Source organism: Convolutriloba macropyga, chromosome 4, assembly GCF_964194025.1.
Source record: "Convolutriloba macropyga chromosome 4, txConMacr16.3, whole genome shotgun sequence".
Taxonomy (NCBI): Eukaryota; Metazoa; Xenacoelomorpha; order Acoela; family Convolutidae; genus Convolutriloba; species Convolutriloba macropyga.
In genome coordinates, this window is record NC_134471.1 from 62,282,239 (window position 1) to 62,308,253 (window position 26,015).

At 35.9% G+C, this 26,015-nt stretch overlaps 3 protein-coding genes across 3 annotated transcripts in view; all 3 read left to right on the top strand.

Annotated features, from left to right (window-relative positions):
• The first annotated feature begins 273 nt into the window (after positions 1-273).
• The window catches only part of LOC142337812 (F-box-like/WD repeat-containing protein TBL1XR1), an 86,952-nt gene continuing 61,210 nt past the window's right edge, over positions 274-26,015 (top strand). Inside the window, exon 1 of the mRNA XM_075387342.1 lies at positions 274-300. The gene's annotated coding sequence lies outside the window, so the exon portion shown is untranslated. The remainder of the gene's footprint in view (positions 301-26,015) is intronic.
• On the top strand, positions 7,350-15,089 carry LOC142337814 (COMM domain-containing protein 5-like). Its single transcript, XM_075387344.1, has 5 exons — positions 7,350-7,559; positions 8,256-8,384; positions 8,477-8,798; positions 14,086-14,161; positions 14,693-15,089. Exons 2-5 carry the CDS (start codon positions 8,258-8,260, stop codon positions 14,789-14,791), a joined length of 624 nt encoding a protein of 207 aa, XP_075243459.1. The 5' UTR covers positions 7,350-7,559; positions 8,256-8,257; the 3' UTR covers positions 14,792-15,089.
• Positions 15,232-25,953, top strand: LOC142337813 (putative CDP-diacylglycerol--glycerol-3-phosphate 3-phosphatidyltransferase). Its single transcript, XM_075387343.1, has 3 exons — positions 15,232-16,016; positions 16,350-16,695; positions 25,260-25,953. The coding sequence occupies exons 1-3, from the start codon at positions 15,339-15,341 to the stop codon at positions 25,595-25,597; spliced, it is 1,362 nt and encodes a 453-aa protein (XP_075243458.1). The 5' UTR covers positions 15,232-15,338; the 3' UTR covers positions 25,598-25,953.

Below are 26,015 nucleotides of genomic sequence, written 5' to 3' on the forward strand. Positions count from 1 at the left end.
AAAACCTCAGAAAATATTAATGTGAGGAATTTTAGTAATTTTTCTTAAAAATTTGCCCTTTTTTCATGCTATTTAAACTTCATTCTCTTTTCAGTTTTTCAATCATGAAACTTTTCCAAGCTTGTTTCTGTGTTAGTTGATAAGTTTTTGGCGTAAATTTGGTTTTCTGAGGACATTGGCTTAAAAATTTTGACGACTTTTGTCATTATTACGAATTTTGACAATTTATTACGAATTTTGTCATTTTTTCCTCTCTTTTATGTCTAATTCAGCCTAATTGTTGTGATAAACTTATTAAATAGAACCTCCGAACAAATTTACCTCCGCTGTGTTTTCAAATACGTATGCGCGCTGGGCTGAATCAAACCTACACCTCTCCAGGCCACCCCAGCCGTAGGCGAGTGAACCAATCTCCCACCCCGACTCATCACATCAAGTTGTATCATTCCAACTGATTTCGTTTTTAGAACAATATCTGGTGTTTTTGAATGTTAGTAGGCTCCGTGAATGGGATGTTTTGATGACAATCATCTTCCTTCATCACATCAGGTTGTGCCATTGTAACTGATTTCATTTTTAGAGCAATTTCTTGTTTTGATTGTTAGCAGGCTCCGTGAATGGGACGTTTTGACGCCAACCCTCTTCCCTCCAGCTGCTCGGACTTGGTCTTGGGTACTTCTCGTACCAATTATATAGACGAGGGTCATGTACAAGGTTGTGTACACTACTATCGAGGCGCTAAACTGCTAGATCTTTGTGATGTTATCAATCAATACCCAAATCAGAAACTGAACACTGTTGTAGTAATTGCTGGCTTCAATGATCACCCAATTAGTTTTCAAACTTTCATAAAACATTGGAAATTCCTCACTCAGCTCGTTTTTGTTCAATTTAGCCCAAATAATTTGATTGTTCCCAAAGTTATACCCACCAGCTTTAATCGCCTCATAAATAAGAAAATCAGTGCCCTTAACTACGTTTTGTATAATTATATTAATTCTTGTGCCTTAAAGCTGTTTATTGTTTCACCCTCATTTAAGAATGTTCTTGAACCTAACCTGTTCTGTAAAGACACCGTGCTTTTCTCCTTTCATGGAAACCATGTTTTAACTATTATTCTGTTTAACAATATTCAATACTTTAAATATCGTTGCTGCTATTACTCTCCTGTAATTAACGTAATCTAGTCCTCCTCAGTGCAGCCTTCCCGACTCCTAGCCGGTAGCCTGATGGCTGATTAAACCCATTGTCCACTCTGCAAGGGTCCCCTACGTAGGGGAGGCGTGTGGTGTCATACGTGTTATAAATATTTTTACGTGAAATGCAGTGGCCTAGCCGCAGCGAAAGAGTGGAACGAAAACTTCAGCTGCAAAAGCTGCTCTGCGGTCACCGCAGCCACCGAAGCAGCAATCGCAACGCCGGCACCACACAATGATTTGACCGTTCCCGACACTGCACTTAAAAATCCTGCAACATCGCAAGCCCCCGAACGTTCCGTCGCCGCACCATCGGATAATTTTTGGGATAACTTCCAGCCTCATCACACGGTAACAGTGCGCGAAATAAACCGCGAGGTCGTCACATGGAAGCCCTCGTTCTTCACGCTAAGTAAGAACAAGATAGGGGAACAGTTCGCCGAAGCGCTTCACACTGTCCTCTCCCCGATTGCCGTAAACACGGATAGATCCGATATATTTCTGACCCTCTGAATGATACTTCCGCACATAACTCTCAGTCGAACAAAGAACACGGACGATGGATAGATCTATAAGACCATCAAGCGTGGACTGCGTGCATGGCACAGCTGCAATTTCTCAGAACTGTTCTGTGAAGCGAAGGCAATCCAAATGAGAATGAATTCAAGGATTAAAACGCAACACTCTGACCTCAAGATGTTCAACAATTTCATTTCTTGTGGTAAGATCAGTAATTGCTATTCGCGTTCTTTTGGATGAGCATAAAGGCGGTGTGCTCGCACCTACTGATCTCATAGACGGTAGACCGGTCCTCGAGATTTTACGCGACAAACATCCTGAAGGGCAACCCCTGGAGCCCAACTCCATTCAGAGACAACATCCACGCACGCTTCCCTACCATCCCGCTGTTTTTGACAACATAAGTGCTAGGCTTGTCCGAAAGCATGCAATGAAGACTCATGGCAGTGCTGGGCCTTCAGGTCTTGATGCCGATGACTGGCGTACACTGCTTTTGTGCAGACCTCCACGAACCTGTGCAAGCTTGTTGCCAATTTTGCTAAGAGGCTGGCCACGTCCATATTACCACCAGATGATTTGATTGCATACAATGGTTGTCAACTAGTGGCTCTGGATAAATGTCCAGGTGTGAGACCTATATTTATTGGGGAAGTAATGCGTCGTATCACCGGACGCATAATAGTCGACTGCATCAAGCAAGATTTAACATCCCTCGGTGGAAACATGCAGCTGTGCCTGGGCCAGAAATGCGGCATAGAACATGCCATACATTCGCTTCGCCACAGTTTTAATGATCCCGAAAACGAAGCAATTCTACTAATTATGCCAAAAACGCATTTAATGTGCTCAATAGACGAACAGCATTAGAGAACGTGAAAGCCTTATGCACATCATTGCATGTTGCCTCACAGAATTCCTATAGCCATCCGTCTCATCTACATGGGCAAGTCGACCATTCTGTCCCAGGAAGGTACGTTACAAGGTGATCCCCTTGCGACGGCAATGTATGGAATCGCCATCCTACCCCTAACATAAAGACTTCACAATGACTCCTTGACACAAAAATGGTATGCTGATGATGGTAGCGTCGTCGGTAAGTTGAAAGATATCAGGGCACTCTTCGACCAGCTCACTCAGCTTGGACCCAAGTAGGGATATTTTGTCAATCCTCCGAAGTGTCAGCTGATAATTAAGCCAGGAGGCGAGCGTCAAGCGTCAACTGAGTTTGCAGACACAAATGTGCAAGTCACGCTGGGCGCTCGAGTCCTGGAATCAGTTATCGGTGGCTCTGAGGCCAGTAAAAATTTCCTGAAAGATGCAGAAATTTAATACAAAAAAGTTTGGACAGACTTGGTCAATTTGCTCTCACCTCTCCCCAGAATGCCTATGCATGTTTGACGAAGGGGGTTCAACAGAAGTTGAGCTTTCTCTCGCGTACTACACCCTCCATGGACGCGGTTCTGGACAAGGTAGAGGAGCGGCTTGGCCGAGTCATACCCAACATCGTCGCAAAGAAATAATCCAAGAAGAAATAGAACTTTTTTCTCTCCCTCTTAGAATGGGTGAGCTTAACATCGCCCTCCCACAAAATCTTCATAAAAATCTTGAGAAATCAATTGAACTCTAACTCCATTGGCGTCATTTAATAATGATTCATTCGAAATTCAACAAAGTGAATTAGAACAAACCAAGATCAGTCTCAGACAGAAAGCAGACATGTAACGCCAACGCATCTCAAAAAAATCCAGAATCAAAAACAATCTACCAGAAATGAGGTATACCATCCAGCTGGCCTCGGAGAAAGGAGCATCTAGCCGGCTTAACGCGCTTCCGTTATCAAAACATGGTTTTGAACTCACGAAGACAGTTCCGTGATGGAATAGCACTTCGCTACACCTGGGAAGCGAAGAACACACCAGCTATATGCCCATGCGGGAAAGATTTTAGCCTCACGCATGCCCTTCATTGCGCCAAAGGCGGGTATACGCATCTACGACACAACGAAATCAGAGACGTGTTTGCAAACCTGATGGATGACGTTTGCCACGATGTCCAGATAGAGCCAAAACTTCAGACGCTCGATGGAAAAATTTGCTCGAGTAATTGCACCACTACTGATGATGACGCTCGACTGGATATCAAGGCAAACGGTCTGTGGGGCTCCCGCTTTAATCGCACTTTCTTCGATGTGAAAATTTGCAACCCTCACGCGAAGAGCTGCCCTAAGACCATAAAAGATACATACAAATATTACGAGAGCATCAAGCGAAATAAGTACGAAGAGCGAATCCGCGAAACTGAACGCAGCAGTTTCAACGCACTGAGTTTTGCTTGCTCGGGTGGTGCTGGGCCATCAGCATCGCGCGTTATGAAACAACTCGCAACCAAGATCCGCGAAAATCGCGGAGAGCCGTACGCCGACTCTATAAGTTACATCCGAATGAAAATCAGCTTCGCAATTCTGAGGAGCTGTGTTCTCTGCTTGAGGGAATGTTGCGCCCTCAAGCCTCGTGTTCTCAGTGAGAGTTCGATTAGTACCGTCGTGGAGGAGGGAAGGCTGCACTGAGTGTTTGGCTGCTTTACTTTATTCCTTTGCCCATTCCTTGATATCCTATTTTTATTTCAATCCTTCCTTACCAGTTCCTTTTGTGTGCCATTTATATGAATAGGTGCTTTCCTCTCCACTTGTTTGTTATTTTTGTGACTGGGCCGTCTTTACACTGTCTGGAGGGGAACAGCTTGGAGTGCAGCATCCGGCTAATTGCTACTCATCATCCCGTATGTTCCAACCTACATCCATCGTTGCCGGATGGTGCACACGGTCCTTATATTTTACTATAAGAAATAGATAGAAAGAAGATAAGAAAGTAAGAGAAAGAAGAAATTTAAGATGTTTTTACATTTTTTTTCGGATGACTTTTTAGCTTTCGAAACAGGATATACTGGTTAAGCTCGGTTGGCATTAAGTTGCAATAGAGAGCATAGGCGGACTTTAGTGGTCCTTTAAGTGTTTAATGTGCAGAAGTTGCTAGCAGTGTCTCAGTTCAAGGTGAAAAGTCCCTTGGAGTTTTTGACCACAAAATTGTCCTGTTTTTCATACTTTTGTCTTTTTTTGAGATTTTTCATAAACGAGTGTTCAATTGTCATTGGCTAAAGCTCCTAGTAGTCGTCTGCCAGCTAGAAAAGCTTTTCAACAATCTTTTTTGAGGTATCTGTTTTAGTAATTCGTACTTAATTACAAAAATTTGTAGTAATTTTTGCGAGTTTTATGGAATCTTTTTGGTTTCTTTTCATGTTTTTCGATCTTTAAGGGCCAAAGAATCTTTAGAGCTTGAAGATGGGTTAATTGGTAGTCGTAGGTGAAAAATTGAATTTTAAAATTTAAATGTGAGGTTTTTGGAGTTTTTTGATCTTGAGATGCCGATGAAGCTTTTTGTGAGCTCGAAGAAAGGACACTGGATAAATTTTGTGGCTTTTTTGTTTTGAAGTTATGACTCTCTGGAACTTTAGCGAACTTTAGCAAACTTAGTCAATTTTACATGTTTTTTAAAGATGACAGCCATTTGTGGAGTGTTCCGATTTCTAAGGACCAATGAACTTTTTTTACGGGTTTTAAGATGATTACTTTTGTGACAACTAAATTGTTTCTAAAATATTAATCCGGGGAGTTTATGCAAATTTTTACTAGAGTTTGCTATTTTTGAAAGTTTGTCATTTGTGGGGTTCTTCGATCTTTAGGGGCCGGTGTATCTTCTCGAGGGCTTGAAGATGGGTTACTGAATAGTTTTTTGTGACAACTGAAAACCTCAGAAAATATTAATGTGAGGAATTTTAGTAATTTTTCTTAAAAATTTGCCCTTTTTCATGCTATTAAAACTTCATTCTCTTTTCAGTTTGTCAATCATGAAACTTTTCCAAGCTTGTTTCTGTGTTAGTTGATAAGTTTTTTGCGTAAATTTGGTTTTCTGAGGACATTGGCTTAAAAATTTTGGCTTTCTATCCAATTTATTACGAATTTTGTCGCTTTTTTCCTCTCTTTTATGTGCAAGCCGAATTCTGCTGACCTGTAATTTAATTATTCTCTAGATCTTTGCAGGGATTAATTGGCCTTGACGACAAATATGTGAATATTTCGTAAGCAATAAAAGACAACTTTTGAAGTTTTTTGTCTATATTGTCAATTTTCCTGAACTCAAGTTGTCAATAAAGATTTTTTTGACCTTGTTGCTGGCTTCTTGCGCAAAGTGAAAGAGTAGTGTTTTTCTTTTTGAAGAAATTGACATCAGAAAGTTGAAGCGTATCTGCAGCGCATTTGATAAAGAACGGTATTTAACGTTTTTATCCTAGATGTGTTTGTTTCCTAGAAGTGTTTACGCAGTTGGGAGTGTTATACGTTCTGAATAGCACGGCCTCACGAAACAAAAATCACAGTCACTCGAATGATTCTCTGTTTAAGTGCACTCCTTAACAATCTGGACACCGACACTCTTGCAACAATCTATTTGGACTTTGAAGAAGCCTTCGATAGAGTTTGCCGGGGGAAGTTAACTGAGAAATTACACGACTATGGTGTAATGGGAGGAGCTCTGGAGTTGATTGAAAGCTAACTGCAGGGACGGAAAAAAAGTGTCCGAATAGGAAACGCAGTGTCATCTGGGCTCGATTTTCAAAGTGGATTGCCACACGGCTCAGTACTAGGCCCCTTCTTTTCGTTCTTCATCAACGATCTGCCTCAATGCGTAATGTCTGATTGCTATGGCTATGCTGACGACTATAAAATTGTTGGCACCAACAAACGTCAACCGCCGTTGCGAAAAGGCGTTGAAAGCTTTCTTCACCATCAAAAAGAACGTTACAAGAGCAATAGCCTGGCAAGCAAAGAGAAATCTGTATCGGAGCTATATCGTACCAATCCTCTCATACGGGTCAGTTCTCTGGAAATCAAGCGAACAGGGTCTAAAGAAAGTTGAAGCAATCCAGATGAAAGCCAGGAAATGGATTTTGTCCACCGGACAACTGGCATACACAGACAGACTGCGCAGGCTAGATATCCTTCCTCTGTCGCTCTATCATGAGCTCCACGTGCTATTGTTTTTTCTGGACATTTTCAGTGGCAGATACATTGATTGGCAAAAATTCTTACAGGTTACCGAACAGCTTGACCAGAACACAATAACGGGAGATACAAGACTTTTCAAGACCAGGAATATCTTGAGACAAACAGGAGAGCGACTTCTGGACGAAAGGCGTATACCTTGCGAACCTCATTGGTCGAAAAGTTGGTCAAAGTTTCGACTCTATTCTAGCCGCAAGCAGAAAGAAGAAGATAAAAGAGTTCTACACAAGTTTCTTCACCGAAGTTCACGATCCTGAAAATGTGTGCACACAGAGATTGTCTTGTCTATGTGCACTTTGCAGAAATCTTATTAAGCTGAAATAAACTCTTTGACAAAACAAACTCCGGAAACATTACTTCCCTTGGATGCTGACTCTAAATTCTATTATTATTGTTATTATTTCGAATGACGTTTGTTTTCTAAATTTGTGAAACTATTTTTCCTTTTGATTCGTAATGATCTTTTGGTTTGCTGGTCAGATGGTTGACTGCTTAGTTTTTCTTTTATTTATTTGGATTGTTTTTCAGGACTTGCTATGTTTTTCATTTACTGCTAGAGCATAAAAATTTTGATCTATTCTGTTACCAAGCTTAGTGGGATTATAAATCTTACACCGATATGCGCACGTGCTACTTTTTAACGTGTTATGTGACAATATATAAAGTTATAAATTGAAGGCATAAAAGCACTGGAGGGGAGAACAAAATAGATCGAAACTTATATGCAGGTTAGTACTCTCTCTGATTGTCTTCCTTTTAAAATATAATAGCCTCAACGTATCTCGAATAATATTACCTTTCATGCTAAATTAGGTTTCTGTATTTCGCCCTGGTTACACAACTTAACAACATCTCATTTTTAACAATGCTGATAGCTTACTTTAGTCATTTTATATGATGCCAGTTATTGATAGAGCCAAATAACGTTACTTGTGAGATATACATCTCTGGTTGCTATTTTAATTAACAGTCTTAGATTTGGCCTTACAGTAGCAGGCAGGATGTTTCCAAAGTACAACTATAGTAAAGCAATTATATAGCTGCTAAAACGGGAAAATTAAATTAGTTTAAAACTTTTTAGGTCAATTAAGCCTTTTTGATCAGTTGACTCGTTTTGAAGAATATCACGCCCCTATACCCTTTAGACTGAAAATTTAATGCTTGTATCAGAAGCGAGGTCAAAAAAATTTTAGGTGGTGGTGCGGACTTCCTGGTATTGATATAACGGGGTGCAGTAGTTCTTTGCCCCAATTGAACTTTACGAGACCATAAAGTTAATAAATGCGCCAGTAGTATTCAACTGTTCTGGTTTCTCCGTTTTGAAAAACCAACTATCATACCCTTTCACATTAGTCTGTTAGCAAAAGCAAGTGAGATTAAACTGCGTATTTATAACCATATTCCAGAGGCACAGATTGTTTCAGATATGGTTACCAATGACGCAGAGTCTCAGTTTTCGCTTGTGTTTAGTGGAAATTTGCATAAACCGCTCACTAAACTGTCTAATGCAGTAGAAAATTGGGAACAGAGTCAATGGAGGAAAATCTTGAAAGGTAAATCTCGAAAATCTTCAAAAAAAATGTAATCTTTATTGTACATTTCAATACAACAAATGCTCTGTCATTTGAAAACTTCGTTGTTTTAGTTGTGACGGTAGCTTTGATGACAGATGACCTCAGCGATGAGCAATTACTAGTTATAGAAAACGAGACTGAACAGACTGTCTTTCTTGCTCTTCTAGACATTTGCCAACAAACACTTGCTTTTTCTCCCCAACTTTATCGACAAGAAAATCTTATTAAAGATTTAACCACTCTAAATTTACCGAATGCCCTTATTGAAGATATCGCTCAGTTGTTGTTTGTTGCAAGACGCGAAGAGTTAACGAATGCTATTGTGGAAAATGGTCCCGCTGTCAAAAGACTAGAGGATGTAAAATTCAGAATTGATATCATCTTGTCAAACAAGTAGGTTATTTTTTTGCTCGCAAAGATGAAACAGTGAATATAAGGAAACGTTCTATAAGGAAAGTGTTGGCTGGTTTCCACAATGATTTTTTATAGGTGTATGGCTTCTGGCAGTTAAAATCGCTAAAGCGTTTTGTTATCGATATATGGGTTTGAAAGCCGTCTGCCATAAGCACTGGTACCTGCACCACAGTTTTAACCCCAAATTTTGCTCTGTTAACTGTTCTTTCTACTTCCGCAAAACACATACAAATAATAGAAACCAATTGCACCCATAAGAAAGAAGACTGCAGTAAAACAGATCGTGAGATCATAAGAAGAGTACTATTCTTACACAGCGAGAAAACTTTCACCAGAAGTTCATGTATTGTTCAAAAAAGCACTAAAAGAATAAAGTAATGCCGTTTTAGATGGCCAATGAAACCTGCCATTAATGAAAATACAAGACACACTTAAATGCCAAATAACAAACATTAATTACAGCCAAAAGGTCACGTCTATTATTAAAAGAAAACACGATAACAAAGTGAACATGTCATCAGATATCAGATAAAACCTAAACAAAACAAATTAATCTGCGCTGCAATGAAAGGACCTACCATAAATAATACTTCGCAACAATTCGACAAAAAGCAGCAGAAAGGGCGAAATTCCAAAGGTTTCCATTTTTGAAGACCAAAATTTTGGTTAAAATCATTAGGTATTAACTGAAATCACTAAAAAAAGTTTGTTTATTCCTTTCGAGATATAATAGTGTGAGCAATTGGGACCTGTTTCTTTATACCCCTTGAGGAAGCAATTGAGATCTGTCATTGTCCACAATTTTTAATACGACTACAAGAAGAACGAAAAAAAGCAAAGTTAAAAAAAATCCAATTGTTTTAAAAATTTAAAACCAAAAATAATTCATTGAGAACATCCAATAAGTTCAATTGCATTTTTTTCAACTCAAATGAGACCTCACCATTAGCGTGGTCTTGTGGCAATAAAACAAAAGAAAAACTCAAAAATTGGCTGATATCCTGAAATAGCCTTTTTTAAGATTAAAAATACGTAGTCAAATTAGAAAAATTACATTTTTCATGAAAAAGGCTTATAATTACGGGGTTTGAGCTCTCTGGAAAGAGGATGGGACCTGTGTTTAAGGATACTCACTAAATGGACAGAAGTAATAAGAAAAATTATGAAGATCAAAAGTTCGTCGATTTTTTTAAATCAAATATTTTCCAAAAATTGTAAAAACCATAAGCTTTTTTAAAACAAAAACAGATAATCTGGCAACTCCTTAGAAAGCCAATTGAGCTTGTTTTAGTGAAATTAAGTGAGAAGGCAAAAAACAAACACGGACAGAACTTCAGAATTTCACCAAAAAATTAACGAATAAGAGTATTGAAACGATTAAAACTATGGGACATTGAAAACCAAATAAATCTTAGAATCATTGGAAGAATTTTCTTATGTCTGGTTCAACAAAAAGTTGATATGAGCAGTCATTTATAGGACTGCGGTACATGATAGAAAAATCAAGAAGAAATGGGGTAGGTTCAAGAATCCCTTTTTTATTTCCATCATAAATCCCGTTTTATTTTCATAGTCATTAAAGCCATTAGCTATAAACTCAAATTGTTAAATTGGTTCATTTGTGGATCTAAAGTAGAATATATTGAACAGCTACAAAAAGGAATGACAAATACTGTTAAAAACTAAATATTCAATTAAGCTTTGAGAGAACAGTTTCGCAGCCGTCAAAACCAGAAACTCAAAAACTGTTCTGTGCATTTTCTAAATGCCAATTTAACCTGTCATTAATATGACAATTTTCTAAGTAAGGAAAAAGAACCTCAAAAAGGGGCAAAAATTTAAAAACCACAAAGTTTTTTCCCAAAAACTGGTACTACCAAAGCCAGGAAACTATTAGTTTGGGAAACGAATGCGGACAAAACAAGAATTCATATGTTTACAAAAACGCTTTGCAACCCAATAAATACAATGGTATCATCATGTAAACCTAATATATATCATGTTCATCAGGACTTGTTTTCCTGTAACATTTATTGAATTTATTGTCTTTGGTCCTCTGCGTTTTGTTTGTCAATTAATTATCTTGACACAATCACCGATTATTGAGGATGAGGTGGTAACCCTATATTTTCTCTAGTTAATAAAAGGAATTGGCGTTCCTAGTTAAGTAAAGGAATTCTTGTCACAAAATCAGATTAAATTAAAAACTAGAAAATGAAAAATCCTAAACATCGAAGGACAATGCTATTGAACCAGGATTTAGAAACAACAGAAATCGCAATGGCTCAAAAATGTTTAACTGGTCGCAAATGGCGTTTCTAAACGAAAATTAGCAAATTTGAACAATTTCAACGAGTTGGAATCTGCACACGGATTACCCTGAGGACTCGACTACTGCTATTTCTTAGACTTTTTGTTCAAAAGGTTATGTAGTTTTTAGTTTTGAAATTCTGTTTTTTGTTTTTGAATAAAAGCAAGCATGATGAAAATGCTTGAAAATTCCCTCATGTATATATTTGAGACATTTCTGTTGCAATAATGCAGTTAATTGCAAATATAGTACGAATTGTCATTTGAAAGGATTTTTCGATGTTCCTTTTATGTTCGCATTTAGTTTAATAGGCATTGTGCTGAGGGTCGGCGGTCGTTAAAAAATGCAGTCTTTGCAAATTTTTTGGTTTCGTTGCGTTAACTAGCATTCACTAGCAGATATTGATAAGGAAGGTTTCGTAGAATTCATTTGGTCATCGTTTAGAAACGAATTCTAAGATGAAATCTTTCTGGCTTATTATTTGTCAAATACAAATATGGGAACGTTCTATTCCATGAACAGATTATCACGAGCGTTTTCTCTCTTTCTTGGGAATATTCTGAATATATTTAGATTTTGGCCTGTTGAGAATTCAAAGATTTTTGAAAATATTTTTTTTCGACATTTCTAGGAACAAGGACTAGCATTTTGGTTAAATTTTTTAAAAGCCGTTATGTTTTCGTTTTTTTCAGCTAGTCGTTCTAGAATTCAGATGTGTTCACCTTTTAGTTTCTTTCTAAACTGGATAGAAGAGATGTGTATAGAAGAGAGGTTCTTAAAATTTTGCTCGAAATTAGATCTAGATGTTGCTTTCTGAAGTCTCCGTTCAAGATGCTTAATTGCTCTCGGATAAAGTTTGAAGCAGTTATTCTAAATATGTGTTTTTATGCAACATTTTCGCGTGACCAATTTCTTCGAGAACATTCTTGCGATTACACTCCTCAATTGACTTGTTCACGCTTGACTTCTAATTTCTTATAGTGATTTGAATTGCGCGCTGACTGGGAGCTCGAGAATAAAATAGCATTCAAAAATGCTTAGCCCTAACTTGGCTTTCAATGAATTTTCCTCGAACCTTCCTGGAGGCACTTTCCGAAGAAATTTTGTCTGCTGTTCGTTGAATTGTCACTTAGTTGCTTTGTGTTCTCAGAAAAAATGATTAAGTGGGGAAACTGCAAAAAACTATGGGTTTGGCTTCTGTAAGAGGAAACTTTTAAAATTAGCTTTCTGGTGATTAGAAGACCTTTATTGCGAAATTGGTGTGTAATTGTAAATCGAATGCAAATTTCATATATACCGAATGACAAAAGTAAATTTGTACCCAACAATTTAACGAAAATTTTGATTTCTGGTCTATTTTTGCTCCAATATATACGCAGTTTTTCGAAACGTCTTTAAACCACTGTTGCCTCCGCTAGTACTCCAATACACCTCAATTTCCGAGAATTTCAGATGCGGCTTGCTTGTAACATCAGTTTGTTTGGCTCCATCTAATTTTCTCATGTGTTCAATAGTTTTTTTTTGTTCAGCCGATATTGATTAGGCATTTGCTTATAAACTAAAAAAAATTATTTTCAAAAATTTATCAGTTAGTTTCTTCGATTTTGTGTACATTTCTTAGCTAATTTTAAAACGCTCAAATTCTTGAGGTATATCTTTTTGATTATACTTCAAATATATCCGAGAGTATTAAGAGGAAAGCAGAGACGTGTGATTCTCCTTGTTGCTGTCAGAAATTTAATGTACATGTTGAAGTCTCACACAATGCCTAATTGATGTTTAACCGTTTCATGTTTTCAGAGTAAGTTTTTAAATCTCAAGCTTGTTGAACTAGTTTTGAGAAAGTGTTTTGATTTTTAAAAGTTGGAATATTTTTCTGTTAAAATGAATGTCATACAGTTTAATTTCTCTCGAAAATTATTCGAGTGGCTTCTATCACGCCTGATTTTAGTCATCTAAATTGCTCTCTCATTCTTATCTTTAAGCAGTTGAACTCAAAATTGAGCGGCAGCTTTCAGCCGAAATTTCAAATGAAAAGTCAGTCCAAATTGGTTTCATTTTAATTAAAAATCTCACCAGTGCTCTATATAACCTCTATAATGTCTTTTGTAGCCACTTAGTAAATCTGTTGTCCCGGTACTCAGTCTTCGGACATTAGTCGGTTGTTTTAAATCAGCTAAATATAAATGAAACTTTAATCAGTAATAATTGATAAGTTCACTTTTGAGCTCAGATAATGAAATTTCAAAATTTTACAATTCCACAAAACTTCAGCTATATCGTCAAGAACCATGAGTGCGTTGAGTTTATCTATGATGTTTGACTGTTAGATTCCATTAGAATGTGACCTATGTTTTGTAATTTTCCATCAAAGTCTATTGCCACCTGTGCTCAGTTGGTTCGTCCCTGCCCGTAGAGCTTTTGCTTTTCCCAGTAATTACTGGCTTAGTAGGGTCAAAGGTGAATACCGCAGTTATTAGAGTCAATTCAATGCGACAATGGGCCTAGGCAACCTTTGGAGGAGAGTTAACGTCAATTTTGATTTTTTTTGCATAAAAGTTAGAAAATTTTCTACTCTTGAAGTTGATTCCGTAATGTTCAACATGTTTCATGTGACATAGAACTCAAAACTGTACGGGGGAGCACTTGCACAAATTCTTAATTCTCAATTATTCTCAAGCTCTCAAATATACTTGTTCCCTAAATATATTTCTTGTCTGTTTTTCGTATTACTCGAATTCGCTTATTCATCAATTTTCAAAAACCTATTTGTTGTAGAGACAGGGCAGTGTTAATTAGGTCTTAGGACCTTGTTTACTGTCCTCTCTGATGATCATTCATGTTACGATTGTGTGATTTGTATAACAATTATACTTAAAGATATAATTTTGTAACATAATTTATCAGATAATTTAATTCTATCTTTCTTTTGATCACTTCATAAAACTGTTTCAGCCGGGTGAAAAAAGTGTTGCAGCCTCGCGTGACAATCGCGCTTACTCTCTCTGATGGATCTGTGAAACATATCGAAGTTAGTTGTTCTTTGTTGTTAAAATCTTTCAAAATCTTCCTAAACAGCTCCTGGCTTCGTGCAGGAGTGTTATGTCTGATATGAATATCATTCAGTCATGCTGATGCTCTTTAAGTAAAGGCGATTGTGTGCCAATTTTAATGGCGGCTGTCACATGCCCAAAAATATAAGAAGCTAAGAAAATGTGGAGATTTACGGAAAACGAGAGGCTCAAATAGCTATGTTGGTCTGAAGCTTTTCAGTGACAATTACGGTAATGGAAAGTGGATAGTAGATTGTTGCCTCTCAACGAATCCAGTTTCCTGTGGTTTATAACGAGGTCTGTAGATCACAGTTTAAACATACAGATATCGAAAAGCTATCGTCGAATGTGGTTAATTTATCAGCGTACGTGATTTCATGGGTATCCAACTTATTTCATTTTCAATCCGTAAACGGAAGTTTTAATACTGTTATATATGAACGTATAACGGATATAATTCACGCAAGTCTAAATGACTATTATAGTCATGAAGTTTTCTCTTTTTTTAGTTGGACAACGAGTCTCTTCAGATGTTGCGATACAAAACAGCCATGTGTCTCAAAGAACTGCAGTTGGTCAAATCAGCTCCAGTTATGGCAAACCCGTGAAAAGAACAATAATATCTTCTATATTCTGTTATATCCTGTAGCTCTTTAGAAAAATCGGCGAAGAACAGACGACTTTAAACCCATTTTCATACCCCCATAAACTATAGTAGTTTACCTAATTACAACTTATAAAAATAATCAAACGTAGCACTGCGTGCCAAGTAAAGTCGAGGCAGTTATTTGCCAAGTTAATTATTCTTTTCATTATATGGTGCTTGAAGCTTTTTTTGGTTCAGATTTTCAATGTGTATTCAATGAACAATAGAGACCAAATTTATTAGCAATCGTTTTCGCGTGAGGTTCTTTTTGTTAATCGCCATGGGCATATACATGTCTGAATCTTCATTTTTATAGTCAAGCAAATTACAAAGAAATGTAAAAACGGTTAATTTTTAAGATTGAATGTTACCGAAACACAAAAGCCGTGTAACTACTTGTGTACCGCAGCTCAGTGTATTTTGGCTGTAATATAGAAAAAGTTTACCAAGAGCCAAGGGTAAAATAAGCTTGACTGCAAATATTTGTTACAATTTTGTCTCTAAAAGTTATGAAGTTTGGCGATTATGTCTTCGAAATCGATGCCAACAACGTCGAGGTAATACAATCACCGGGCGAGTATTACAATGCAATTTTATCAAATATAGAATCCGCGAGGAATCGGATTGCTTTGTCCTCTCTGTACCTTGGCACGGAACCGAAAAGCGAAATGATTCCCAGAATGATTGGTCAGAAACAAAAAGAAAACAGTTCGTTGATAGTTGACCTACTTTTCGATTACAACCGATCGATGAGGTTGAAAGAAACTACGGAAATGTTTGCAAATTATATCAACTTAAATGATGCAAATTGTTATTTATATCATTCGTCTTACCTCAACAGACATAAGAAATCTTTAGCACCGAATCGCTGGAACGAAATATTTGGTGTCCTGCATATCAAGTCATATATTTTTGACGATGTTTGCATTCTATCGGGTGCTAATTTGAGTGAAGAGTATTTTAACAACCGTCAAGATCGCTATGTTGTTATTCGAGATCGAAAACTATGCGACTTTATGCATGAGTTGATCAGAACTATTCAGCAGTTCTCTTTTCGTTTGAATCAAGATCGGTCAACATCGATGAAATCCACGATTGCGTTGCCATGGAAACAGCCAAGACGGTTCAGAAGGCAGAGCTCAGTCATCCTCAGGAAATATATGGACGGAACAGAGTTCAATAGAAAAGTAGGTAATTTTTCTACTCATTTAACCAAGATTTTTTTCATTCTTTGGATCATATGGTATTTTTTCTCCTGACCACTTTGGCTCGTTGGAATCTAATAATTGAGAAAAATTTGAATACATTTGAACACATTGTAAGAGATGCTTTAACCAGGGCGTCAAGACTAGAATGGTTGGGTTGCTATGCGATGTCAATCAATCATTGAAGTCAGCGTTTTTGAAGCTATGCTTCTTAGTTAGCAATTTCCTGTTTTTTTTTCAATGCGTTCTCGAGCTATTTTTCTAAGCTTTTAGTCACTTTCTTTTTGTGTTTATGATTTTCTTTACTGTTTCTAGAACCAAAAAACTGACGAACTTGAGTTCAGTTCTGACACAACAATTGAGGCTTTTCTGCAAGCTCCTGAGCAGAAGATGGACACTTACTCTCGAAGCATTGAACCTTTTATGCAATCTATTCTGCCCTCAGAGAAACTTTACCTTGCTTCCGGATATTTCAACCTCTCCAATAGTCTTGCCTATGCAATGTTGGCATGCAAAGCTAAAAGTGTGGATATTTTGGCGTGTTCCAGAGAGTGCAATGGGTTTAAAACCGCCAAGGGGCCTGCCGGATATGTACCCGATATGTACGAGTGTGTGCTGCATAAGTTTGTGCAAAGGCTCGAGGAGCGGAAATCGAAAAAATGTAAGTTTTTACTCACTCTCAAAGTTTGTAGAAATTATTTGGGCCGTGTTGGTCTTTTGAGTGATTGTGCATCTGGTTGATTTGATTTTTCGTACGGTTTTTCAGAAGCGGATAAAATTTTTGGTTCTTTGTCCTTGAACATTTAGCTGGTTGTTCCAAAGAGGTTTGAAAAAAATGGGAGGAGGTTATGTCAGACCCTCTTTTTGATTCCTGTCAAACGAATTATGTGACAATTAGTAGTTGCTCACGAACCAAGTTTGAAGCAATTACTGTGAACGTGTTGGTCTTTTTTATGCAAAATTTTCGCTTGACCGTTTTGAATCTCTCTCATTTACAAGTGTCAGCTGCTGAATTCAAGTGGTGGAAATTCAGTACTAAGAATCAAATGAAAAGTGCAACGAAATTGGAGTTTTATTTTTACTTTTAATTTTTTTAGTGGTTGTAGTGGTATACAATAACGTCTAATGACGTCATCTGAAGCCCCTTAGTGATTTTAGTTTTTCCCCCAAACCAAAGTAGGAATAATCAGGTAACGCACGGAGGGCATTAAGCTCTCTTACAGCCTTTCGGCTTACTCGACTCTAAGTATGCTTTTCGCCGAAACTGTTTTGGAGACATAATTTATGGTATTAAGGGCGACAGATAGTTAATATTATGAAAAATATTAGAAAAAGTATTTTGAAGTTTTTATTTCAATATTATGGAGTTGCTTTTGTTTACTTTGGTCCTGGGCTCTACACTCTACTGCAACAGTTACGATATGTTTTTCAAAATAAAGAAAGGTTTCACTTCGTTGTGATGCTTCAGAAAATAAGTGGCTGGCTACATATTGTTTTTTGGCTTCATATTGACTTCTCTTGTTTTTTGCCTTCTCTTCGATGTTCTCTTAGTTTTTACAATTCAAAGATTTTGACTTGTTTTGAGGTGTTGTCTTTTTTCGCGACTCGGAGAGGAGTTTTGGTTGAGCGTCTTTTTTATCGATAATTTATTGGAGTGTATTTAAAACAGGATGTAAAAGCCGATGCTGCACGTGAAAATCGATTGTTTCGATCAGACGGCTGATTGAATTGAAGAGAAGAGAAGAGAAAAAGAGGGAGGGGAGAAAGATTTTCATTTCATGCTGCAAGAAAGTAGGCATGAAAGGTTTTGCTGCGCAAGCGAAATTTTTCGAAGAAGTTTTTTTTTTAATTTTTATCTTTATTTTTTGCTTAAACTAGTTGTTCTAAATCATGTTAACAAGTAATTGTTTGTTTGAGATTTTTTGACCATGTCAATCATACAATCATAAATTTAGATGCAATCTTGAGCTATTATGATTTCGACTTTTTGGACGCTTTTTAGCAGTTTTTGTACTATTTTTCACGCTTTTTTGTGTCCCGGATAGTTGTTTTACTTGAAATTAGTATTCATGTGGTTTTCACGTTCTTTTATTTTTGTTGCTATATCTTGAAGTTTGTTTCAGTTGAAAACACTCAATTTTAACAATTCTTTCCCATAGTTTTTTTAAAATTGTTTTCACCAATTACTATTTTTTGCCTTTCAGAATACTCTTGCATCTGCAATAGTAGGTTTCAGTTGGTTGTAGGGTTATTTCGGTTGATTTTAGGGTTATTGTTTCTAAGTGAACGCAATGAAAGGTTGGATAGTTCATGTTATTTTAAAATAAAACTTTTAAGTCTGTAGTTTTTTGTATTTTTTTGCTTTTTTTCTCAGGTTTAAAGTGCTGCTCAGTGTGTTTGGGTGTTGTGTGGTTTCTGGACGAATACGCAGAAAGTGTTTATTAAATTGCGTTGAAAAGATGCGTTGAGACTCTGCAAGTTTTAGGAAATATTATTGAAAAACTTAACAAGTTTCTTTTGTCCTTCAGTTTTTCTTTTTTGCTTGGGTTTCTGGTTTTTCGAGATTTGTTGCTTGTTATGTTTATAATATCCCTCATATTCTCAGCCCGCGAATATAGTGGCCATAATTTTTATTTCGTCGAATAGAAATGTGTTTTGCTCTACCTTAGTTCACAGCTTGTTCTACATTATGCCTGGAATCTTTTTCTAGGCTGTTTTCATTCTTCGCTCATTCTGGTCCATAGTGCTTTTAAGAAACAGGTGCTCGGAAAAACAATCTAGAATCAACAGAATCAGTATTGAAAAACCAAATCGAAAGGAAAAAACGGGATAAAACCAAAGAACTTAGATTTAGATGCCCGCTACTTGAGCTTTATTACAAATTTTAGTTAAAATCTCTAATGCTTATTGGTATTGTTACTAACCTCTGGGTCACCTCACCAGGGAACTGGAGTATGTCTCACTACAGAAGGACATCAACATAGTTCAGACTTCATCATTTTGTACAAAAAAGAATTTCCTTCATTTTTAATGCCAATCGGCTTTGTTATTCATTGGTGGCTAATTTTCAGCAATCTGCGGGTATTTTTTCCATCATGTGCATCTTTTAGAATTGCATCTTGTTAAAAATTGTCAAGAATGTTTTTTTCAAAATTTTCTGTTTCTAATTTGTTTCTTGTCTTTTTTCTCAAATTGAGTGGTATATTGAAGTAAGTAGTTTTGCTAGTCTATTTAGTGGTTGGCTAGGGCAGACGATAAAGTCTACTTCGAGTCGATTCCGGAGTCTTTTGGCTATATTTTTTCAAGACCGGTTCACACATTTTTATGATTTTTGAAATCAAATTGTAGTGATGATTTTGGTCATGCCGAAACAAGAAGTGGAGCGAAAAAGCAAAGTGAGAAATAGGTTTTGAACTGAAATTCTTTCTCCCTTGTGGGTTTTTGTTCTCATGCAGCAATTTGATTTTTACTGTTTTCAATTTTTTGATCGGGTTTTTAATTGTTTTATCAATCAATTCAGAGACCATTCTTGTCTCCTTTTTTGTTTAGTCAAGGAAAATTCTTTGAATTGTTTCAGGACTTGTCCTGCTATGTTTTTTATTTCGTCAACAGCGTTTTTGTTACGACCATATGACGTCGTAATCACCACTTCAAATCTGCTTTTTGTTCATTCGTTCATGCAATTCGACTGAATTGCGTGCGTGACGTCATTTTTTTTTTAACTCTTAAGAGAGTGCTTTTTGTTCATTCGCGTGATTAAATTTTTAGCGTCATGTGACTTACCTCACTCTCAAAAATTACTTCCTCGCTGAAATGCACTTTTATTTTCTTTATTTCAAAGAGATAAGGTCAAATGAGAGTGTGGCACTCTAACTAAGGGTATTTAAGGGCAGCTAATAGCAGCAGCAATATGTTAAACAGATTCTTAAGTTTTATCTTCTTGAATTATTGTTTTTGTTTAACGTGAATTTAGTTTGCCTTGGAATCTGATATTTTCGAGAAGGAATCATTTTCAGTCAAATTGTAATAAGTTATTGGTACTTTCACTGATTATATTAATCGTTCTCAGTATTTCAGTGGTCCCTAATACTTCAATTACTTTCTTGTCATTTTCCTGGCAATAACCTCGGCAAGCTAATAAAACTATTGCAAGTTGTCACCATTAGAGATTTTGAATAGTATTTGACGGCTGTCTGCTCTCGCGGTGTGTTCCGGGAAAAGAATGCAAAGATATTTTAAAACAAGAAAGCTCGGGTTTTTACATGAAAGCAGAAATAGGTAGAAAAGAACAGATTTTGCCTTAAATTGATTGGTAGGCATTTGATTCAATAAACATTTCAATTTTTTTAGATAATTGTTTTCTGGGACCTTTTTCTTGACATTGGTTATTTCGCTTAATGATCGGTCCATTTTTAGACAGTCGTTTTGTATTGTTCTGGGGCTGAGCTCTACTAAAGATCTTACTGAAAATTTTAATTTATTACTTTGAGTTGGACAAACTTAATATATAATTTTAGAATTTTTTGAGGAAAAACTGTTTGTTTCCATCTGATTTCTATGTGTGCCAGTCTTTTGAGTTACATCCACCCAGTGCTTTCTTTATTTAAACGCTTGCTAGTAACATGTCCTCCGATACTGTTTACGAATTTTCTACAATGAAGTTGATTGCATCGAAATTGGCCAATTTTTTGAAAAAGAAATAATTTCGTTAGAAGCATCTGTTAATTTTAAAAACGTTTTTAAAAGTAAGGTTTAATTTTTGCTAGTTTTTTTTTAATATTTGAGTAATTGACGCTCGATTACTCAATTATTTTTCTAATTTCTGAATAATTACTTTCTGATACTTTAATTACTTTTTCTGATGTACTGAATGTCCGTACAATTTAAAAATTCTTGTTAACAGTGTAGCGTCTTGAAGACTTTTTCAAAACGTTTTAAAAACTTGTTCAGGTTGCAATTTTTGTCCTTTTTTGAGTTCACTTTTTTTAAGTTCAAGTCCGTTTACTTCCAGGAAACAGTAAATGTTTGCATTTGGTTGCAATTGAAACCTTTTGAAATCTTTGAAAGCGTAGTGCAATTAAGCTAAGAACAACTGATATTTCGGTAAATGTTATGGCGAGTGAACCTTGACGAGTAAAATGATGACGAGTGAACCATCTTACCACCAATTGTCACAACAAAGACGGAATCCGGCAATCAATTAACATAACAGAATGGCACGATTGTGTGCAGTCATGCTACTGCATTTGAAAAAAAATTATTATTTTACTTGAACTACCGTGCGTGTAACTGCTTGCGTAAAAGACGGTGTCAGGACAATATACCCAATGGCATTATACCCAATGCATCTTGATATTTTTGTTCATTAATCCGACTACCAATTAGCAGTCGCTATTACAAGTATGTTTTAACGTACTTAATGGCCGTGGCCATGCCTCAGCGGCCCGTGGGACTTGATATGAGATATGAAACTATCACAACCGAACATGGGATTAGATTATCCGCTTGAGTATGTTAAAACATACATTTAATAGCGGCGGCTAATTTATAGTCGGATTAGCGATCGAAAATATTAAAGTATATTGGGTATAATGGCATCGGGTATAGTGGCATTGGGTATAATGTCACGTAACCGTAAAAGACAATCAAAATTTTAGATGCGGTGCTTTTTCAATTTGATTGGGTTTGCTGCTGTTCAAGATGCGTTGGTATAGTATGAAGTTTTTTAGTTTAAGTCAATTTTCTTTGTATTTTTTGATAATTTTGTTTAGCTTTTGAGATCATATCAATAATCTGCGGAAATTAAACATCGCGTTTCTTTCACATTTATACTTGTGATCTTTGTTGTTACTACGGATTTTTTAAAAATCTGAAACGTGTAAATTAAAAACATCCAGTTGTTACATGCTTCAAATTTGTGAATCAAGCATTATTTTAACCCAAATTCTGAGAATTACCTACTCAAGCAAATTTTGCTGAACAGTTGGCATGGTTTCTGTGATGATTAGACAGACACACCAATTAAACTTTTCATTAATTTATGGAAAACATGGACATGCAAAGGTCTTCACAGTGCAATGAATGATGAACAGTATGGTTTCAATAACCAATAATGCAGGTCGGAACATTCTCTGCCACGCAAAGAATCACGGCAGGCTTTCTGTTATCTCTTGGTTTATAATTGTACATTTGTTTAATTGAGATTGGTTTTGAAAATTAATTCGATTCGTTATTTCCAACTCTTAATGCGAAGGCCGTTAGTGGCGGGTCTATAGGCAATCATAATATATTCTTGATAATGGTCTCAACTCTTAAATTGCTCCTAGTAATAATCAAATGATATGAGAAAATTTACCAAAGATAAAAAATTTATCCTTAAGTCAAATAAAGTTTATCCTTAGGTCTAAAAGCAACAAGGCGGCTGGTTAATGTGCGTTTGCACATGATGTTCCGACCCGAGCTCATCTAAATTTTTGACTTAATTGTCAACCAAATGAAGAAATAAAAAAATAGATGTTTGAGTTTAAAACAATCGTTACACAACCTATCTACTAATCGAATTACATAATGCCATGCCTTATTACAGCGCCAATGAGATCTAACCTTATAGAGAATCCGAGACAAGATAACGCGATGGCAGGAAAAAAATGTTTGTCAAGCATAGATAATCAATAAGAGATCACGATAAGTCTTAAGAATATGAAAACAACTACAAAAACAGGCAAAAACCAAAATTCAGTAAGAGTGCCAGAGGAAAGTGTCGAAGTCATTTAAATCATAAGCTCTTCTCTGAAAACTTTATCTATGATCCGTTGAACGTCTTCCAGTAACCAATGGGAACTATCAATAATAGGATAATGTGATAAGATTTCAAAAGGATCGAAAAATAAGAAAAATTACCCGAATTTTTTTGTAAAATATGGAAACTCGTGGCATTGAAGTTCTAAAACTATTTGGTAGAAAACGAAAACGCTAACCAGGTTAAATTTGGCTCCACTAGAAATAATAAAGGATCCTGTAAGTACTAAGACTGACTAACAGTCCACGAAAAAAGTTTAGTATCGGTTAATGTTCAAAAAAATTTTCGAAAAACTTTTTTTAAAGTCTTAACAGCCATTAAACACAAAAGATTTTAACGGAGGTCAATAACTACGCTCAGAAATAACATGATGGCAAAAACAAATTTGTCATGCATAGATAATTATTAAGAGATCACAATCAGTCTTAAGACTATAAAAACAACAACAAAAACAGGCGAAAACCAAAATTCGTAGAAAAGTGCGAGAAGAAAATGTCGAAGCCATTTAAACCATTAGCTTTTCTCTGAAAACTTTATCTGTGATCGGCTGAATGTCTTTTACAAGTCAATGGGATAAGATTAAAATTTGGATATTGTGTATAATATTTGGATAATGTGATAAGAGTTCAAAAGTATCCAATAATACGAAAATGTCCAATTTTTTTTTAATTTTGAATTCTTGTGTTTTTGAAGTCATATAATCAATAGTTAGAAGATAAAACCGCCAACGAAATTTATTTTAGTTTCAGTAAAAAGCAAGTGGGTTCTGTCAATACTGAGACTACTAACAGTTCACGAAAATGTTAAGATTGTTTCTTGTTCAAAAAAAATTTTCCGCAAATTATTTTCAAATTCTTAACAGCCATTAAATTCAAAACATTTCAACGGAAGTCAATAAATCTGCTCAATTATGCTTCAATGGGAGCATGGGGATGTTTGTCATGCATAGGTGATCAAAAAGACATCACAGCAAGTCTTATGACTATGAAAACAACAACAAAATCAGGCAAAAACCAAAAACTCAGTAGAGAAGTGCGAGAAGAAAAGGTCGAAGCCATTTGAAACCATAAGCTTTTCGCTGAAAAATTTATCTTTGATCCACTGAGCGTCTCTTTTAAGCCAACAGGAGCTGTCATTTTTAGGTTAAGTTGATAAGATTTCTAAAGTAACCAATAATACGGAAATATCCAAAAAAAAAAATTAAAATTTTTGAAATCTTGTGTTCTTGATGTCATATTACTAAAAGTTAAAACTAAAGTTACTAGAAGATAAATCCGCCAAATAGATCAAATTTGATTTTTGTAGGACGGAAGAGGGTGCTGTCATCAGCACCCTATAGTTCACGATAATAAGTTTATGATTGGTTAATGTTCAAAAAAATTTTCAAAAATTTATTTTTAAAGTCTGTACAGTTAGCTGTCCACCCAAAGCACTAGATATGCTCACTTAAATCTCATTACGGAACATATTGCACTGTTAGTCAATGAGTCTATGCCATAAGGCTCCAAAAAAATTTGTAAAACCTTAAAAAGAAATTCAAAATTTTATTTAACATTACGAAAACTCAGAGTCGAATTTTGAACAAAAAAAATGTGCAATTCCTTGAAAACGATTTTTTTTGTTCATTGGGCTTCATCTGACTGTAAAAGAGGTTTGTAATTATCGGAACCTCGATATGAAAAGTTACTTGTCTCTAGTTGACTTAAAAAGCAAAGAAAAGTAGAAAAGTTTTATAAAAAAAAGAGCTCTCAAATAGATTTCGATTTTTCTTGATAATGATGCTCCCTACGAGACCGTAACTAGTCTTTTTTATCGCCTTCAATCTATTAGGAACACGAAATTGGTTCATTTTTTGGCAAGAAATTTAAGTTTGAAATACTATTTTTATAGAAAATATCCTAATTTGAATAAAAAGCACACTAAAAGTGAACAAATATCGCGTGTTCACACAAAACTTCAATCCTCGATAACTCCTCAAAAAAAAAAGAAAATAAAAAAAATCTTTTTAATTTTGAATTCTACGCTGGACCAGCTTTTTAATGGTACCATTCACATTTCTCTGCGATGAATATATCGATCGGCCAAAATTGACTGAACAAAAAAACCCATTTGAGTATATAGTTCCTCCCCCCCCACAATTGGGGTCGGAACAATTATAATGGATTCTTAATAATAGTCTCAGCTCTTAAACTGTTCCTAGTAATAATCAAATAATATGAGAAAATTTAACAAGGATAAAAAAGTTAACCCTTAAGTCAAGTAAAGTTTATCCTTAGGTCTAAAAGCAATTATAATGGATTCATAATAATGGTATCAACTTTTAAATTGTTCCTAGTAAAAATCAAATAATATGAGAAACTTTACCAAGTACAAAGTTTAACCTACAGTCAGACAAAGTTTCTGTGTGAAGTTGCGTTGCGTTATAGGTGATTTCTCCATCTACGAGTACTACCGTCAAAAGTGGACATACCATGCCAAAGGAATGTGGATTTTCTCACCAATGCCGCAAGAAGCCAATAATCAGAATCAGAACACATTTCGTTGCACGTCTACTTTGATTGGATCCGCTAACTTTGGAATGCGATCTCAGTTCCGAGATTTGGAATTACAATTTCTGATCAGAACAAAAAATGAACAGTTGCAATTGAAGTTGGATCAAGAGAGGATTAATTTGTTTAATTTTGGACGCATGTTTGATTCTCGAAATGTGAAATATCCTTTGTTCATGCCTATGCTGTCAAGAATTATCAAATCGTTTTTCTAATCACAGATATGATTAAATAAGATATGAAAATATACATTTGTATATGACGTTCTTTGTTTTTATTTTGTTATTTGACAACTTGAAGTTTTATGTTCGATAGTGTCTGCGGTGTTATGATATTGACTATAGTTACCGTATAACAATGACCAAGATAGCCTCAGTACTATTGTGCCGATGTACGTAAACGCACCGAACTGAAGTTGTTCTGATTATGTTTTTACAACTCTTTACTAAATTAAGGGTTAAAAATTTGAGCTTAACCTAAATGTGGTTTTGAGATTATGGTTAAAGCTGTAATCGGCAAATGCAATAATTTTGTATTTAGACTTAATGAATTAGAAAATCTATCCAAATAACATTTCTCTGTTTTGCGTTTCTGTTGTAAAGAGGAATGAAAAGAGTCGTGCATTTCGGGACC

Coding starts and splice junctions, on each gene's coding strand:
- LOC142337814 (XM_075387344.1), top strand. CDS start 8,258: ATGGTTACCAATGACGCAGAGTCTCAGTTTTCGCTTGTGTTTAGTGGA. Junction 8,385..8,476: donor ATGGAGGAAAATCTTGAAAG/GTAAATCTCGAA, acceptor TCGTTGTTTTAG/TTGTGACGGTAGCTTTGATG. Junction 8,799..14,085: donor GATATCATCTTGTCAAACAA/GTAGGTTATTTT, acceptor AAACTGTTTCAG/CCGGGTGAAAAAAGTGTTGC.
- LOC142337813 (XM_075387343.1), top strand. CDS start 15,339: ATGAAGTTTGGCGATTATGTCTTCGAAATCGATGCCAACAACGTCGAG. Junction 16,017..16,349: donor GAACAGAGTTCAATAGAAAA/GTAGGTAATTTT, acceptor TACTGTTTCTAG/AACCAAAAAACTGACGAACT. Junction 16,696..25,259: donor GGAGCGGAAATCGAAAAAAT/GTAAGTTTTTAC, acceptor GTTGCGTTATAG/GTGATTTCTCCATCTACGAG.